This window comes from Ochlerotatus camptorhynchus, unplaced genomic scaffold (assembly GCF_037179485.1).
Source record: "Ochlerotatus camptorhynchus isolate MF236.1 unplaced genomic scaffold, CSIRO-AGI_Acam_v1.1 ptg000758l, whole genome shotgun sequence".
Classification (NCBI taxonomy): domain Eukaryota; kingdom Metazoa; phylum Arthropoda; class Insecta; order Diptera; family Culicidae; genus Ochlerotatus; species Ochlerotatus camptorhynchus.
Genome location: NW_027041225.1, coordinates 33040 through 52592, shown reverse-complemented (window position 1 = coordinate 52592; position 19553 = coordinate 33040). Strand labels below are relative to the sequence as shown.

Genomic DNA, 19553 nt, shown 5'->3' with positions numbered 1-19553 from the left:
ATGAGAACTATTGACAAATCCAACTTAAACTCATGCGCTCCTGGTGGTAAGAATCGGAAACGACCGACGGTGATCAGTCGGTGACAGCTCTTGGAAAATACGTTAAATGTTGCGGAAATTGTGAAGTTTTAGTGCAAAGCCATACAAATTAGTGTAAAAAATGGATGAAACAGGTACAAAACATAGCAATATATTTGATTTAATATTTTTCTCTATGGAAAAACAGATGGTTTTCGAATAAAACTGAAAAAATAGGTTTACGTTATGGACACACTTTTGTTTATCATCTTCACATAGAATATGAACCAGATGTGGATGTAGATATAAGCTTGTCGGACATTCTGGATTACGTAGGCGATTCAGTTCGTCCTATCCGAGAGGGTTTAGCCGTGATGGAAGCAAACCACATTGTTTGTATGGGATATACGAAAAAAGATGGACCTTTTACGCATGTGAAAGGATTCGTGCTGCAGAGCTCCCACCCAGCAGACCGTCCTCATGAAGTGCAGCTGAAGCTTTCTGGAGATAATCAAATGTGGGATCTTACCTGCTCGTGCAAAGCAGGTACAAGGAGATGTAAGCACATCATTGCTTGTTTATTGCAGATCAGCCAGTAAGTTTGTATATAGTTTATATAGTTGTATATACATATGAATTTTATATTATTTTAGGTTCAAGGGCTTGGAGTATATGTCGTGCACTGATTCTACTCAAGTGTGGGGACACGCAAAGGCCGAAAAAACTAGTCTTTGGGGAGCAAGACTTGTAACCAGCATGTGTTGTGTAAGACAACCAAAGAAAATCATCTGTTCGGATAGTTCCCTCAAAGAAACCCTTCTATCTGATGCTTTCGAAAAACTTGTAACAGGTAATTGAGTCCAGGATTGGAAAAACAGGGAAATTTAAAATGAATTAATGGCTATTCATAGTCTTGATTTGTAATTATCGTTTTTGTTATTTCAAATTATTGATCACATATATTGTGTTACTTAATACATTTTCAGCTTCACCCGGGTCCGCAATCAGCAAGCACATTGATGGGCGCCACTCAAATCCTGTTGAATTTCGATCGGGCATTAGTTCATGTGGACATGTGGTGCCAGCTCAGGTGTTCTGCACCAACGATGAACTTAAAGCTATGCTATTTGACGATTCGAATGCCGTAGTAGTAAATGCTAAGCAGCAGTTGTCGCCACAAAACGAAAAATTTTATGCAGAGATTGTCCAAGTCTCTCAGGAATCTATACTGAAAATTGCTCAGGAGACTTGTGCCCAAGACAATAAAGAATGGAAATTCCAGCGCTCCATCCGGATTACGGCAAGCTCATGTTATGCTCTATATACGTACGCAAGTAACAAAAAGGCCGATTGGGAAAAAAAAATCACTCAGTTTTTAAATCCCAAATGTTTCGAAACCAAAAGTATGCGTTATGGGAAGGTAACAGAAGACAAAGCTTTTTCGTGTTATACAAGATACAGGAACCCGAACGTAAAAAGAACTGGCTTGCTGGTCAGTCACTGTGAACCATGGATTGGTGGAAGTCCCGATGGAGTGGATCCACTGTCTCACATTTTACTAGAAATAAAATGCCCTGCTTCCGGAGAGGAACACGATATACTATGGATTTTAAAGAACTGTTCTGTCACGAAACGGTATTTGAAGGTAGATGAAGGAGCAGGGTATAAAAAGTATTATTTAAATAAGAAACATGCATACTATGCTCAAATCCAAGTAAATATGATGATACTAAACATTATAAAAACAGATTTCATCATTTATTCTGCTAAAAGTGATGATTTTATAGTCGCTGAGGTTGACTTCGATCGAGAATATGTAGAAAAACTAGTGAAGGTTCTAAAACCGATATATTTTCAGCACATTTTACCGAAACTTAATCGCAAATCCTAACTAATATTATTAATAATCATAACTTTAATAAAAGTAATAACCAATATATGTAAGTAAACGAAAAACAAATTTTTAAATTAATTTTCTTCTTATCTATCAGGTTCTTTTCAGGTTTCATGAAATCTAGACCAACAATTGAAATAGGCGGAACAACCAAACGCAAACAATCGCTTTAAACGTAAATTTCTCGATAATCAACGTACATCTACGCAATCTAACACCAGCATCTGAAAGAGCAAACTTTCTTCATCGAATGAAATTGTTAGTTTGCGTGGGTGTATTATGATCCTCGAGAAATTTGCATTTAAAGCCATTGTTTACGTTTGGTTGTTCCGCCTATTTCAATTGTTGGTCTAGAAATGTACTCAGTTTTTGTTGATTGAATGGTATTTTTATGTATTTCTTTTAAGTTTAAAGTTGACTCATGGGGTGTGTATGGGTGTGTGTTCCACTCTGCTTCTTTATTGAGGTAGCAAAATCATTTAAAATTTGTCGTCGCGAAGAATGGGTGCTGAGAGATTGGTCATTCCACACACAATCTTCATAATTTCGTTAATATGTTTCAGCATACTTGCATCCAAGCTCCCTTGTAGCACTCCGAAGGTTTTAATTCTTGATATAGCACGCTCTACATGTACCCTAGCCTTTGCAATAGATTCATTCATGATTGCTTCTCCTTCCGACAGTCTTCCATTTCTTAGGAAAGGTGGTATATGTAGATGAATTCCACTCTGGAGACACTCTGCCTCAATGGAGAATCCTTTGTCAACCATAATTTCATCCTGGAACTCAACTAGTTTCTCCATGAAGTTCTCCTGGTTGAATATGTACTTATCTGAGGCTTTTCCCGAATATGCTCGACTACAAAAACTGATTAGTCCGGCAGGGGTTACGCCGATCAACAATTTAACAGTTCTTCTGTGTTTGTAGTTGGAATAACTGGAAATGCGGCAATTTAGACAGTTCGGTGTAGCTATACCAATTTCTGTACAATCAAGAATACATCGAACTTTAGAAAAATTTTCTTTGAAACAGTGTGGGATGTTTTTTCTAATTTCTGCTCTTGTTGGCCAAACAATCATCTGCCCTAAGACCTCAGCCAGCACCTGCACAGTGTAAGAAAAATATTCTGCAACGGTGGTTGACGAAATTCTAAACAAAGTAGAAAGAGCAGCAAATGATATATTCTGTTTAAGCTTAATCATCGTTAATATAACTCGATCTCCAGTGTCCATCTTGTATCGCTTTGGATAGATGTTGTCTTCGAGATTTTTTAGCATCAAAGAAATCGTTTCAAATAACTTCAAAGAAGATATGCCTGTCCACACCGCAAGATCTTTGTCTGTGAGTAGGAAGTCACTTAGAATTATATCTTTCTGGTTCTGAATACTCCTGAAAACTTTTTCTAATTCTTCGGCATCCGTTCTACACTCAACTGTTTTGAAATCTAGTGTTGGTCTCGATGAAGAGGTGCAGTGACATTGTGAATCGTCCATTTCATTATGAAAAGGAAGCTCAGCGAAAAACTGTACGTTATCAACGTGTGCTTCAACTGGTGTGTTGTCCTTATCAACATTTGCTTTATCGTTATGTTCACATGTTTCGTTGGATATTGTACAAGTAGAGCAATCTCCATAGTTTATTGAGCATTCTTTATCGGAATTTATCATACTATCCTCGGTCGAACTATTCTCAGGTATTAGATCAGCTTCAGGCTTACGGAACGAAACTAATTCACGCTTGTATGGGTTGCGTGCATCCAGCGTTTGATATAAATGTTTGGATGTTCGTGGTAACATTAGGGAAGGAACAGCTGAATTCTTCAGCACATTCAGACCTAAAATAAATATATAATAAGGTATATTAAACGTCATACTTTTTATGAGGATATTTTGATTGTTATTATAAATTTCATAACTAGTCCGGGATGAGATTTGAACTGAGTGGGCTTGGCCTTTAGTGTTGCTTTCAAAGTTGCTTATATAAAAAAAAAAAAACATAAAGACGATTAACTGACATTTTATTTTATTTGCTTTTAAATCTGAAAACCATTATAAGTTTCAAAGACCTAATTTCTTGAAATGTCAAGGCTCCCTATATTTAATCTGCATAAAGTGTATCCAAAATTTACTAGATCTCGGACTTCGCATATTTTTCATACACAATAATGTTTAGTATTTTCATCATAATCCAACGTGATTTTTTTTTAAATACGGGTTGAGGTATTTTTCTGATTTTTTATCTTTAGTAACCCAAATTGATTGCAAACTTTCACTTTTTTGTTTATGACTCCGGAACCAAATGTCCAATCGGAATAAAATTCAATTTGGCTCTATGAGAGTAATGCCTTGTTCAGACTACAGAGTTATAACATGTTATAGGACTATCTTGATGGTGTTTTCTGTGTTGCAATTATTTGACAACCGTTATAACATGTTATAAGTCTGAAGTCTGAACGTGATATAAGAATATAGAAAATTAAATCAATTGAAGTCAAATCGGTCGTGCTTTCTCCGAGTGTCGCTCGATAGAATTCTGTTGCAGCGATCAGAAAAGATTAAATGGACGCTTCTAAAATGTCCATAACATTCAGCCATGTTTCAGCCACCGGAAAAAGAGGTTGTGCTTGCCTCCCAATATACAAATTCATGCATTGGTAAGCATAGAAAGCTCTCAATTAATAACTGAGAGAGTGCTTCATGAACACTACGCTCGTAAAAAAAATTAAACGCCTATGAAAAACAGCAAAAGGTTAAAGCATATATAGCGTTTTTAAATGAGACCGTTTACTTCAATGAAGGACATATTTCCAAATTATTCAAAAGAATGAGGGAATTACTGGTAGGTTGAAAAGTATTGACACGGTGTGCCCAAAAATTTTAAATATCCAATTCGCAGCATTTGAAAAATTTAGTCAAATGTGGGTAAAATACTGCAGAAAATATGTTTAGAATTTAGAATTGTTTTTTAAACTGTATCTTTAAAAAAAAAAAAAAGAAAAGAATCAAGAAAATTTTATGGGATGGATTTGTTTTAACTAATCATAATCGATGTAGTCTTTCCTATTTGATGCAATACCAGAAGTTAAAGATTTTATTAGTTTTAAATAATTCTAATATTACCCTAAGGTTGATCAGATTTACAATTTAATTCTTGACATCATACACGGTAAGAAAAAAGTACCCAACGGCCAGTTCACTTTTACCTACTTTTGACTAGTTTGTCTCCTTTTCTCTTTCTAATGTTGTCAAAAACGGAGGAGCAAAGCCACCCAACAGGGGTAGTAATGTGTGGGAACCCAACGTTGAGTATAATCATATTTACTTACTGTTGGGTACAAATAACGTACTTTTGGTTAAAAAGCCAGTGGAAAATTCCATACGAACTGCACACAAGTAAATGAAAATTACTTTGGCTCGCTTTACCTACTTTTGGGTTCCTGCACTATAGTGCCGAGATGAGTGAAAAGAACTTAATTTTGGGTACTTTTTTCGAACCGTGTACAACACGCAAAACCCAGTAGGCAATTTTATTTTGAAGCAAAATTCACCTGGCTGAAATGGGAATCAGAGTCTAACTTCGTGGTACTCACACACAGTTTACCTAAACTACGGATAATTCCACTATTCGCATGACCATTACGAATAATTTTATGACAAAGAATAATTTTATTATATTACTAAAATGAAAGTCTGATAGCTTAATTTTGGAAGTCTCAGGATCTTGACATGATTCTAAATTCCGAAATTTAAATTTTTTCTGGGTCCCAGATCATTAAATTTTTTGTTAGTCTGATTTTACTTGGAATTCTTCTCAGGATATTTTCGCCCTTTTGTTTATTTCCATTTTAATCATCCTAGAATTCCATCATACTTCATTTCTCTATTCCCCTAAACAAATTTTGATAATATCCAAACTTTTACAGTAACATTCTAAGAGATCTTAGCATTACCTATTTTAATCTCTTATAATTCACTCTCCAATTCAACAATTCCCTCAAACTGGTAATAATTCCCAAGAATTGGCACAATTTTGTGTCCATTTTTCTCTATGAAATTCTGAAAAAAAAAATCATAATAATTTCCTTGGTACACTCTTCAGAATGACCGTCACGCTCTTCTCAGACTCCGATAATTCCCTTTGAACTGCGTGAAATCCTCTTCAGAATTTCCTAACTATACTACTATATACTAGCTACTCAGAAGTAGCTTGAAATTCTCGTTTTATTTCACAAGGAATTCACCTTACACTTCACGGTGAACAATTTGCAGAATTGCCTTAATTATGTAATGTCCAACGTTGATAGACGTTGAGTAGCAAGTTTTGCTTTTTACTTTTTTGATTAGATGGTAAATCAATTGCAGTGATATTTTTAAACAACATGTTTCAAAAATCTGGGAAAATCTGAAACATATTTAAAAAAATATTGAAATATACGTGGTATGTCTGTGTATCTGGCAAGACGACTAAAAATCTGGAAAATCCAGATAAATCTGGAATACTGGCAACGCTGCTCTTGATTATTTTATATTTATTTAGATTTTGTTTAATCTTAGACTTAATTTACTTATGATATTGATGCAACTATAATAAATATTAGAATATTTCTAATCCCAGATAAGTTAATATAAATACCAGGCTATGATTTCATTTTGAAACCTTCAGTTTATGCTGTGCTTACCTGTTTTATAATCGCTGCTGTGAAAATGCTGGCTACACACGAAGGAGTTTTTTGATGGTTTCGTTGAGCTTTTGATAGCATGGAGCCAAGAATTCACCATTTCACGGTTTTTCGGAAACTTATGTAGAAATACGCCCATGCTGCTCCTAGCTACGCAACCATATACTGAACAGTTTTTATTGCTCTTGGGTCTCAGGTCTTCCATGTAGTAGGTATGATCTAGCAGACACTGTGGTACAGCATTCAATTGGGTCGTCTTACGATTTATAGATGGAATTTTAACCAGTCTTACAAGATGCTTGCTGGGCACTGCATTCGCCTTTAGATAGCACGACGTAACTGAAAGAAAAAATGGGATGGACTTTAATTTAAATTGAAATAATAAGAATCAAGAAAGAATAATAAGGATCAAGAAAGAAGAATTTGATTTATTTTCAATGTAGGGCTAGTGAGCAGTGACATCTTAAAATAGTAGGAATACTCTATACTACACACTATTTTTTTTTCAAATACAGTGCACAATGGTCCCAAAGCCGTATATAGGAAGATAAAAATGTTTGCGCCCAAACCATCAGAGATATTGACAATTGAAAAGAGCTATTTTTCGAAGAAAATCACCATTAACTTTCAAATCAAAAAAGATAGCAACCTGAAGCAAAAACAACGTTTTCCCGATTTTTTAGGGGCCACCCTAACCTACTTGTTTAAAAAAATCTTAACTCATGAACCATTAAAGATAGAAATTTGGTGTTTTCAGCAAAGTTTGCTTCGAATTGATTATTCTCCAACTTTCTTCAACACTGCATTGGTCTATCTCAATTTCAATTAAAAAAAATTGTATTTTTAATCCACCAATTGTATGGACCACCTTAATTACACTAAAATGAAAATATTGGCCAAAAAATATGAAGAAACTTTATCCAAGACACCATATAACTAACATGTTGGAAAAGTAATGCCTTGGGGTGCTTTATAATTATGGAGCCTTATCGGTAAGAAGCACAGGGGCATATTGCCGTTAAGAAAAAAAAATGTTTTTACCTGTTATAAAGTCTTTGTCCTTGAAATGGTTTCGGCAGATCTTCCAGGAAGCAAACACTTTTGGATCTATTTCCTGTAATCCAAACAAATTCCTCCATTTGGGGAACGCTGATGTTTTGGAAGATGGAAACTTTTCCATATCAGGGATGTATTTTGAACGGCATCCAAGAACAGAACATCCTTTCTTTTCCACTGCTTTCTGTTTAACTTCCGGAAGCTTCACGGACGGGAGTGCTGAAGTTTTCAGTCTGCTGCGAACATCTGAAATTAAATTGATGCAACGAAAATTCAGCGATTGGTACGGTACGATGAAGGGTGCATTAGAAGGAATTTTTGGGTTTGCTTCTGTTGTCTACGGTCCATTTACAATTTTTCACAAATAAATTGGAAAACTACTAACTTTTCGTAAAATCATCACTTGAAAAATGACGTGAACAGATCCTCTCGTTGCCCGTTCCAGAAATCTTCACAACTTTTCGCCATCTGGTGAAAAACCTGCTCCCGGTTTTTGGCACTCGAAATAAATTCCTTCCAGAAGGATTACAGCCGGTTACGAGGCATCTTATGTTTGAATCCTGCAAAAAAAAATATCATAAAAATGTTTGTTTACGTACTGAGAGGAACATCCTTTTTTTTATTTTACTGATATTTCGAAATGTTTGAACTAAAATATTAATCCTTACTTACCATTTTGATCTGCGCAACTTTTTTGTTCGTAATTGATGTGGATTATCAAGCTAATCACTAACATAACTCGAAAAAACTACTTTTTTCTACCACAAAATGAAAAACGTACTCCGTTTGACAGATGATTTGATTACGATCACCGCTGCGATAGCAGCGCCACGGTGGCCGGTTCAAACTTGGATTTGACAATTGGTATGATCTATACGAGTACGAAGCGATGCAGAGGAAGAAAATTCAGAAGTAGAAAAATAAAGAACTCAATACCCCTAAATGTACACATGCACCCTTCCTCAATCGTGCTCAACCATTCCAGAAAGTGTCCAATCTCGGTGAAAGATCTGCTGCAGCAGCTCCGGGCGTTCTTACCACCTAAAGAACTGGCTGACCCACGTAATGTTATATTGAGTAAATGTCCTACTGAAGTGTTTCTGGATAATGTCCCTGCGCTTTAATCAGAGAGCGTAAGGGTGTCGTTGTGTCAAATTGGTCGTGACACATTGCAAGTATGAGAGAGTGATTGCAGTTTGCTCAATACCCAAGTAGCAATTCAAACTTTGTGAGGATTGCATACACCAGGTTGTAAACTCGTAGAATGCTCTGAATCCTTCATAAAGTATGCAATGCTGTTTGGGTACTGAAGATATAATTTTGAGTTAACGATAGGATTAAGTCAAAACATTGAGAAATATAACGCATCACTTTGAGAAATTGTTCACTTCGCAACCGAGTACCCATAGGAGTACCCAAATGACCATATAGTCGTAATATAGCTTTACATATGGCTCACTCCCGCTCAAGTGAGTACACAACCTGTGGTCGATGTCACCGATTTGAGCCAAACTTGGCCAAAATGCTTATTTTGGCATTCTGAACAAACACTTTTTTTTATTTAGCTCAGAAGTGCCTAGATCCCTTTCGGCTACAACCCGGGGTTTTTGAAATTTAAAAAAAAAATCATCTTTCAGAAGAGATTACTTTACAACCAAATAAGCTATTCGTGATCTTAGAATGTCAATTTGGAGGTTTTTAATGTAAATTCTTATAAGTGCACCTACATTTTGTTTTGTACAGTTTACTACAGTAAACAGGCTGATTACCGGAAGGTTTCCAAATTATCAAAAAAATTCCTACTTTCACCATGGGCGGGATTTTTTATTTCTTAATATTTTGTGCTCAAATTTTCACCACACTTTGGAAAACTCTTCTCCTCGAAATAGCGTGAAGGAATTCATGAAAAAACAAAAAAACATTAAATAGCATTGATTTCCCACGAGAAAAGCTTAAAACTCCAACTCACTCATCTGGTCATATCTCAAAAACTATTTGCTAAAACCATTTGCTCTTGGAAACACATCAAGTAGAAGAGTTTTCCAAATTTGAGCCAAAAATATAAAGAAATAAAAAAATCCCACCCATGGTGAAAATAGGACATTTTTTGACAATTTGGGTACCTGCCGGTAATCAGCCTGTTTACTATAGTTACTATAACAAAAGCAAAATTTGGGTACACTTATAGAAATCTAAATTAAAAAAATGTCTAAATTGACGTTCTAAGATCAGGAATAGCTTATTTGGTTGTAGAGTAATCTCTTCTGAAGCTGAAATTTTTAAAAATTTCGAAAATCCAGGGTTGCAGCCCAAAAGGAGCTAGCCACTTTAGAGCAAAATAAAAAAGGCGTTTGATCAGAATGCCAAAATAAGCGTTTTGGTCAAGTTTGGCTCAAATCGGTGACATCGACCACAACTTTTTTAAATTCTGTACCCACTTGAGCTGGAATGACCCATATACCTAATTTGCTCGAGTATGGTCAGTTGGGGAATCCGATGAAAATTATCAATTCTTCAAACAAATCCCGGTCGTATTTCTAAATTTATTTCTTTCTTTTTGCACTTTCTATACAACACCAACCCATAATAATCTTCACATTGATTAAATGATGCACGTAGTGCACATTCAGAGTGCTCGGTGCAGCTAAAGAAGAGTAACATTGAACATGAGTTTCCTCCCAGAAGATCATGGGAATACAATAAGGTAAGAAGCAAACAGAAGAGAACGAAGATCCGTGTACGGCGTCCGTTGCGAGCTGTGTGATGAAGACGAAGCGTTTGGCAGAGGACAACAGGCATAAGCTAAAGGCTAAAGCTACTGGAGAAAATCGTTGAATAGAGAAGCCCGGAAAAGTTGATGATCACAGTCAAGCAGACCAGTTTTGGTGAGATCATTCCATTTTTATCTCTAAATTTGGAATTTGGGAAACATTGGCGACATTTGGTGAGATCCTTCAATTGCACTTTATTATATAAACCATTCATAACATCAAATATGATTGTTAAATTCACTCTTACATAACTCGGAGCGTTTGGTACGGTATGTCCACGCATCTTTCAAACCCTGTAGAATTTACAAAATGCATCGCTATGTAAATAAATCAAGCTGAACATCGCATTAGGTCCTAACTAACATTAATCGATTCTCTTTGTCGACTTTTTCTTTCGTTGATAACTCAAGCCCATAGCCGTTCCTTGTTGTGTTTGTCGTATTAGATGCTAGATAAAAGATCGATTTGTGTGCTGAAAATACCTGGGAATGTCTTTACATGGCCGTGGAGATACAAAGAGAAAATTGACGAAGAGAACCTGTCAACATTACTTAGGACCTAATGCAATGTTCAGCTTGAAATGTATCTATACTCGGATCATTTTACAGAATCATCTTTACGGCAAATGCAACGCAACGTTTATTACCGGAGTTGGGACCAGTTTCAACCCGGTGCGAATCCGAACTTTTTGTTAGTGCGAACCTCAACCTGAGGTAGGTTTTAAAAAAAGGATCAAACTGACGTTTGTCAGAAAACAAACAGACCCAATCTTGCAACCCGATCCAGATTGTAACTGAATAATAAACGAATTCGAAACAGATATGCTGTAAACATCAATGTTGACAAAAAACATGATTAGGCGTTATCTAACCTAATCATTTTCCAGTCTGCTTTCTCGTACTGGCTGCGTTTGTATTAGATTAGATTACATTAGATTATCGAAGCGTTTCTGGATACCGCACTCTCCCTCAGTGATAATCAACCATTTCAGAAAATGTTAGAGCCGAATTTCATCGGTTGCTCAACTGACGCTACCTCGTACAGACTGTTACCGCTGAATTCTATCCACACCCACCGATCCAACGACGAAGCAGGTCCATATAACAACGAACTCTATAGCCGTGCTCTTACCGATTTAGACCAGGTGGATTTTTCACAAATCGAATTTATTTATGAGCAGAACAGTACACGTCCTCCGGCGTCGTCCAGAAAGCTGGCGATCTATTATCAGAACATTCGAGGTTGGTTCACAAAAATTGATGATTTTTTGTGGCAGTCTCCGAATCACACTTCGGCATAATTATCCTCACTGAGACTTGGTTTGACGAAAATCGTAATCGACGTAATTGACGATGATCGTAATCGCCTCAATAGCAGGAAAGCATGAGGTGGCGTAGTATTTATTGCCGTTTCAGTTTAGTTTAACTGTTGCATCAATCGTACATCTGATGATAATTCAGTTGAGCAACTTTGGGTGACTCTTAATTTGTCTAATTTGCGAATTAGCATTTATGTACTATATTAACCACCTGATCGAAAAAATGACCTAGTCAGTATAGACAAACACACTGAATCCACCAGATCCTTTTCTATAACCTTAGAGAACAAGATCACGCAGTTTTGTGTGGAAACTATTATCAGTCTGGATTAGTATGGAACTCTACTATTGCCGACTATCTTACTTTTTTTTTCTTTATTTAGGAGATTTTTAGCCGTAGGCTAGTTCATCTACGGACTATCTTACTGGAGATGTAATGACATCGAATATTTCTGTTACATGTGCAGAATTACTTGACGGTTTCAGTTTAAATGGTTTGATACAAATCAACGGAGTTTTAAATATGAATGGATGACTTCTCGACCTAGTTCTGGTCATGGATTCATTGATGGTAACTTGCAAGCTACTCGAAAATATCGAACCACTAGTTCCCATAGACACTGGTCATCCTGCCCTTTCAGTGGAGGTTGAAGTGCCAAGTGCACCAGTTTTTAAACAGTTTCCAAACGAGCCAATCCGGAATTACAATAAAGCTGATTGAGAAATATTGAACTCGGATTGGACGTTTTCAGAATTGGCACCGAACATTGACGAAGCAGTCATTTCTCACGTATTATTAACACTGCCCTAACGGAACATGTTCCTATACGTAGACCTACTCCAAATCCACCTTGGGGAAATGTGCATTTACGACGGCTCAAACGTATTGAATCGAGAACACTTCGGAGTTATAGTAGAAACCGCTGTCCTTTCTACAGACAGCAATTTACCCGTGCCAGTAATAACTATCGTCTTTACAACCGGTTCCTGTACGAACTTTATTCTCTATGCACTCAATTCAACTAACATGTTCAGCTTTATAAGCCATCTTTTCCTCCATTATGTAAAGTAGCTGAAAAAAGCTGCAGATACAGCTAAAGACTGGAACGCGCAAAAAATGGTCGACAAAAAAATCGTTTCTTTCAGTCAAAATTCATATCACAAAAATCTTCTTATTTTTATTTTGGTAGTTAAATTCATATATTTAAAGGAAAAAAATGTTCGATTATTCTTTAGGTTTGCCAAATCCGAACTGCCGTGCCTTCCGCAAAAGGGGTTATTCATTAAATTTTGCACAGTGGTCTCATCGACCTTATTCGCCGCCGAACGCCAGTTAGATTTAAACTGCTGCTCGTTTTCTATGGATTTATTCGTTTTTTTTGACGTAGGACTACGTCTTTGATTTCTATATGGGGGTACACTTTGTGAAAACCGAAAATGGAACATGTAACAAATTAAGAAAGATTTTGAACGTTAATAACTCAGCTACCTCTGGTCCAATTTCAATAATTTTATCACCAATCGATCAGAAATATGGCTACGCATTGATAACAATGCTTCCGAATGTTGATTTTTAACAAGAAACTATTGAAAAACTGGTAAATGTTCAGCATTGTCCAAAAGCGTCGAATTAACTAACAAATCCACCAATTACCTACATCCATATGCTGCTTCCCCAGCACAGTCGTCAGAGAGTAGTAAGTAGACGAAACAAGTCGAAGTGGCATTCGCCTCCGATCCTCGGGCGCGTGTGAATAGGGAGGATGGAATTGCGTAATATTTTACACACTCATCGCCATGTTCAGAACCAAACGCAAATTCTTCGAGATAACCACCATCCGTCGTCTGGCTCACCGTGGCGGTGTCTGACGTATCTCCGGTTTGATTTACGAGGTGTACTGAAGGTGTTCCTGAAAAATGAGATCTGTGATGCTGTCACCTACACTAAACACGCCAAGCGTAAGCGGCCATGGATGTCATCTACGTTTTTGAAGTGACAGAGACGCACTCTGTTTGGTTTCAGAGGTTAAATCATCACCAACATTGGAAACAAAACGGCTCTTTTCAGGGCCACCAAGCTTATTACAGTAAAGAGTAGGAATAGAATTCATCTGCCTGTTTGTCCATATTCAGAACCACCGACCACACAAAATGCTGATGTGATCAAACTGGAAGCAGGGATACAAATTGTTTTGATCAACTTTGAATCGCCACGGCCGGATATTTTCGATGGAAGAAGCAACAATCTAGCATCTAATTCGACGAAGACGGCAGGAAACATTTCTGGATCAACAATAGAATAGGGCCCATTAGCATTTGTAAAGAAACCGTTCCAAAGCCTCACAAATCGAAGGCCGCTCACACAAACCAACACCAACATTTTGTAGGTAGAAGTTTCCCCTATCCGATGATGGTGTTGGTTTGTGTGGGTGGCCTTCGCTTTGTCAGTAAAGGGCTTTGGAACGGTTTGTTTACAAATGCTGATGGGCTCTTTTCTATTGTTGATCCAGATTTGTGAAGCCGAGTTATTTACGAAAGAGAGTGTCGATGAAGAGAATAGATCAATGTAGATAGGACCTATTGAAAAGTGACGCGAGATTTGTTTTCCATACTGAGCAGGCAGCTCCCAGAGATGTTATGCCTTAGAACATGCCGATGGCGCCCAGGCCTGCTGGGGTGAGAGGTAATCACGCTAACCACAGACGCCGATATCTATCACGGCGAATGAGAACGACCCAAATTTGAGTTTAGTTATCTCAGAAATAAGTGCAGGAACTCAGCGATGAGTAAATATCCTCATGTTTTCCCAGGTTTTGCCAGGATTTTCCAGGGAAAAATTCCCGAATTTGAGAAAAGTAAAGATTGGATTCACTCAGTCTATTGGTACTCCGAGACTGAATAAAATTTTCGTCAATTTCATCATTTTCTGGCAGTTTTTTTAGGTTTTCCACAGGAAATCATGAGACAAATTTACTAATCGCTGAGTTCCTACACTTTTGGCGATTATGAGTGAACTAAACTCAAATTTGGGGCGTTCTCATTCGCCGTGTACGCAAAAAGATAATAGCCAGTGTCGCTACTTGATAGCAAACTACTCATAATGGGAGGAGTCTTTGTAGCTTTTATACCACTTGGTTGCACATCATTCTGCTTTAACCTGAAAAGATATAAAGCAGCACTGCTGTCTGGTATCAGCTCATTTTCGCTTCGGACGGCGTGGTGAGCAATAGTAGCAGTAGGTCGTGGCAAAGGAGGTGCCAATCGTCATCGCAAATTCTTCGAGATAACCACCATCCGTCGTCTGGCTCGCCGTCGCAGTGTCTGACGTATCTCCGGTCTGATCTACGTAGGGTTACCATATGGTATCCTAAAGGAGGACATGTCTTCCTTTTTTCAATAATTTTTCTACATCCTCCTTTTGCCCGAAAATGTCCTCCTTTTTAATCCTTGTATTTTTGCCAGTAACAGATTCATAAAATTGTTTTCAAAGACCGTTGTTTGCCGAGCTTATTTGTTTAATTATGTCGCAACCTCATCTTATCTAGCAAATGCCATTAGATGGTAGGACTAAGAGTATACTACAGCTGTCAACCCCCTACATTTAGGCTGCGATCCATTTGGTGATTGTTTTCGAAGTGTCAGTGAAAATTCATCAAATGGAACACAGTCTGTGTTCCATTTTTCTGAATGTTTACATAAATTTGATGTTTCGAAAATAAATTATAATGTTCGAAAATCTCTCTGTTGTTGACCGTGTGATTTTCGAGATGTTTGTCAAAATTGATTCCTAGGCTGCCAGAAATAATACTGGTACAATAGCAGGTTTATTTGAAAATTTTCTATCTGTAAAATTTAAACTAAAATTCATCAAATGGAACACAGCCACACAGATTGAATTCAACTTGTGTTCGATTTTGACGTTCTGGTACTATGGTATTTTAGGTATTTTGTGTTTAGGCCGCTACCATACTGAGAGCGAAGAGGCACGCGAATCGTGAAATCGAATGTAAGGAATAATATCAATAATAGGAACTCTTTTGTATAGAACGCTAAGCGCGCCTCTTCGCTCCTACTATGGCAGCGGCCTTAGAGTCCCATGCTGAATCAATTGTAAAATTAGCAGTTTGCTTAGATGTTCCATGAACATGGTAAAAATTGGGATGATTCTATGGCTGTAAAGCTGTAGTTTTCATGCAAATCAGTAAGACTAGATCATTTAAAAGTATCAAAAATTTATTATGAAGGCTAATTTGATGCATTTTTTAAAAGTATAACGAGAAGATGAATTTAATTGGTAAATACTACAATTTATGAACAATCTCAATTGAACCTTTGCAAATCATAAATTTTGTGATAGCGCACATATTTTTAAAACGATTGATAAAAACTCAGTGTCCTCCTTTAATGTTAAGAATGGGAATCATTGTCCTCCTTAATCTCCAAGCTTCAAATGAAATGTCCTCCTTTTCAAGTTTTTGATATGGTAACCCTAGATCTACGAGGTGTGCTGAAGGTGTTCGTGGAAAATGAGGTCCGTGATGCTGTCACCTACACTAAACACGCCAAGCGTAAGTGGCCATGGATGTCCTCTTCAATAAAACGGCCCTTTTCAGGGCCATCAAGCTTACATCAGTAAAGAGTTGGAATAGAATTTATCTATGCTTGTTTGTCCATATTCAGAACCACAAGCCCCCAATGACCACACAAACTTAGAAGCAGGGGTGCAAGTGATTTTGATTGATAACAGGGTGGCCAGCAAACCGGGAAATCCGGGAATACCGGGAAATATCCGGGAATTTGGAAAGTAACCGGGAAAACCGGGAAAAACCCGTGAATTCTGCAAGAGAACCGGGAAAATAAATTAACCATATCATAGTAACAAATTTTTACATCAGAATTTTAAAATAAACCATTTAAACAGAGTGATCCTTTAGCAAATGAATGTCATGCTCTATTTGTTGCATAATTTTTTCAGTATACCGTCTTATTGTTTTTAGAATTTCATCACTCAGCAATATTGCAAATTGATTTTTGTCGTTTCAATTTCAGATGTAAAGTGCATGGTCCTCTAAAGAAAATATTGAAGATGCTGGAGTTTGGAAACAAATATTTGTAAAAACCGAAACTGAATTATTCTTTTCCGGGGTTTTAATTTTTCGTTGTTCAAAATTCTCATGATGAATTCCAGAATTAACTTGGAATTCTGCTCTGAATTATCTTGAAATTGTTCTGAAATAAACCAGAAAACACTCTGCGTAATAATTACCGTTGAATTCTTTTAGGAATTTTCTTCCAACCCCTTCTAAGAATTTATTGGAATCCTTCATATAATTCCCGTTCCCGCCTATCCGGAACTTTGATTCCTTTAAAAATCTTTTCAAATATTTCTTTTAACTCTATTCAAAACAAAAGAAATCTTTCGAAAATTAATTTATAAACCCCTTGGAGTATTTTAAAGAATTTCTTTCTAATTATCAGCAAATTTTTTGGAATCAATTTTGTTTGGGTTATGTGATGAATCATTCGCACTAGGGTTGAAATTATTGCCAGAACATTTTAAGAACTCTGTTTCTCGTTGAATTCCGATCATAATTCTCTTGGAATTCTTCTTAAAATTCATCTGTCATGTTCCTCACGATGCCCATACAAATCTCATCAGAACTACGTAGGAATTTTCTGCAATGTTTTATTTTTATTTGCACAATTCTTTTTTAAATCTACTAAAATTACCTAACAGTTTAATTTAGAACTTGCATTCTTCTCCAAAGAAATCCTTCCAAATTCATTCAACAATTTCTATGGATTTCATGTAAGAATAATTCTGGAAATCTGCTCTTCTCCTTCGAAAACTGTGTGGGAATCCTTCTCAATATTTGTTTTTAATCAACACTTTGAATTCTTTTAAATTTTAGTAAAAATTCCAAGGTTTGTCCGCCAGATTCTACAGATTGCTATGCAATTTGTTATTACCCTTAAAATGCTTCTAAGTCTCAGAGCGTGACAATTATGACTCCACGACTCATAAGTATGATGTATTTTTATAAATCTGTGATCTTGAAAAAAATTCAAAATTTCACATTTTAATTATTGTTTCTCCAAATCTTGCATCAAGAAGCATGTTATTAATCACAAATTTTGAAGAAAAGTTCTAGTTTCAGACTCTACACAAATTTCAAAGCTCCAGAATCTTGGGAATCTTCTTAAATCACATTTTTTTTATCCTATCAGTAAATTTTGTTTTTTTTTTGTTGCATATTAACAACCGGGAATTTTTAAGATTTGAACCGGGAAAACCGGGAAAAAAACGGGATTTTCAAAATGAAAATTCACTGGCCACCCTGATTGATTCTCGTAATCAACTTTCTTTTTGAAAAAGATTACTACAAATTTGGATCGCCTACAATTCAAAACCGGAAAGAGTTGAGATAATAGATATTTCAGGCATAACATTTGATAACGGCACAAAAGCATTTGTAAACAAACCTTCTTAGGCCCTTTACACGCGAACCAAAGTACGCCCATGCAAACCAACAACATCATCGCATAGGGGCAACTATCATCTTTCCGTAAGTGGTATTGGTTTGCGTGGGCGTACTTTAGTTCGCGTGTAAAGGGCCTTAGAATGTTTGTTTACAAATGCTTTTGTGCCGTTATCAAATGTTATGCCTGATTTGATCAATTAAAAGAACTTAATGCTCTTCACATTTATTCCGTCCACTATGCGGTTTATGCCCCTAGGCACAGACCCTTTTACTTTTTTTTAAGATTCCGTATGACCAAGGCCCAATACTGTTCGATAGAGTGGAGTTCTGGGCTGTAGGGAGGGTTGTGGTCTTTGGGTACCACAACCACGTTCTTAGCATCGTACCACTCGATTGCCTCTTTCCCATAGTGGCAGCTCGCCAAGTCCGGCCAGAACAGCACAGGTCTATTATATTGCTTGCACTCCTGAACGAATATCTCTTGATTGATGGTTCCCGTAGTAATGAAAATGCCGCTTTTTAGACCACACGTGCATATGGCCTGCCAGACGAGATATTTTTTCGGGAACTTCGATAGTTTGATGGTTTTGAAAATTTCAGCCACCTTCCCTTTTCCTGATGCGGCGTAAAACTCCTGTCCCGGAAGCTGCTTGAAATCCGCCTTCACATAAGTTTCGTCGTACATGACGACACAGTCGAACTTTGTGAGTAGATTCGTATACAGCTTTCGGGACCGCTGCTTTGCCGACGTGTTTTGTTTCTAATCTCGGTTCGCCACATTTACCTTCTTGAACGTCGACAATCCGGCTCGTTTCTTGGCCCGCTGCACAGTAGTATGGGAAAGATTGAGTTGCCACCGACGTCCCAGGATTAGGAGGTTAGGATTCCGCTTATATTTCACCGCCACCTTCTTCGTCGTCGCTGCCACGTCCGGATTACGATTGCCGCCGCTTCCAGGCTTCCTGGCGGTCAACAGACGCTCCTCGAACACTTTTAAAACATTTGTCACGGTCGATGTGGCCACATCCAGTAATTTTACCAACTTGGTGTGTGAGAACTTCGGATTCTCTTGCTGCGCGAGCAAATTTTTGACACGCTGCTCCTCTTGCTTGGACGTCATTTTGAAAACTGGAGAGCAAACGGTGAAAACTCATCATAGCAACCATTGTGTATACACTCATCTTCTAAATGCAGCATTTCAGGTTTTTTTTTATGCATTTTTAACAGAAATATGTACACTAATTTGAAGTTGACCAATTTTTGCGCGTTCCATACTTCACTTATTTGATAACTTCTACATATCCAACCACTCTTGCTGAACAACATAAACATCAAA

At 37.1% G+C, this 19553-nt stretch overlaps 1 protein-coding gene across 1 annotated transcript; it reads right to left on the bottom strand.

The window, feature by feature from the left end:
* Window positions 1-6114: 6114 nt before the first annotated feature.
* LOC135714894 (uncharacterized) lies at window positions 6115-19337 on the bottom strand. Its single transcript, XM_065238306.1, has 3 exons — window positions 19002-19337; window positions 8032-8206; window positions 6115-6971 (listed from the first exon to the last, which is right to left on the bottom strand). Exons 1-3 carry the CDS (start codon window positions 19335-19337, stop codon window positions 6571-6573), a joined length of 912 nt encoding a protein of 303 aa, XP_065094378.1. The 3' UTR covers window positions 6115-6570.
* Between the last annotated feature and the right edge of the window lie 216 nt (window positions 19338-19553).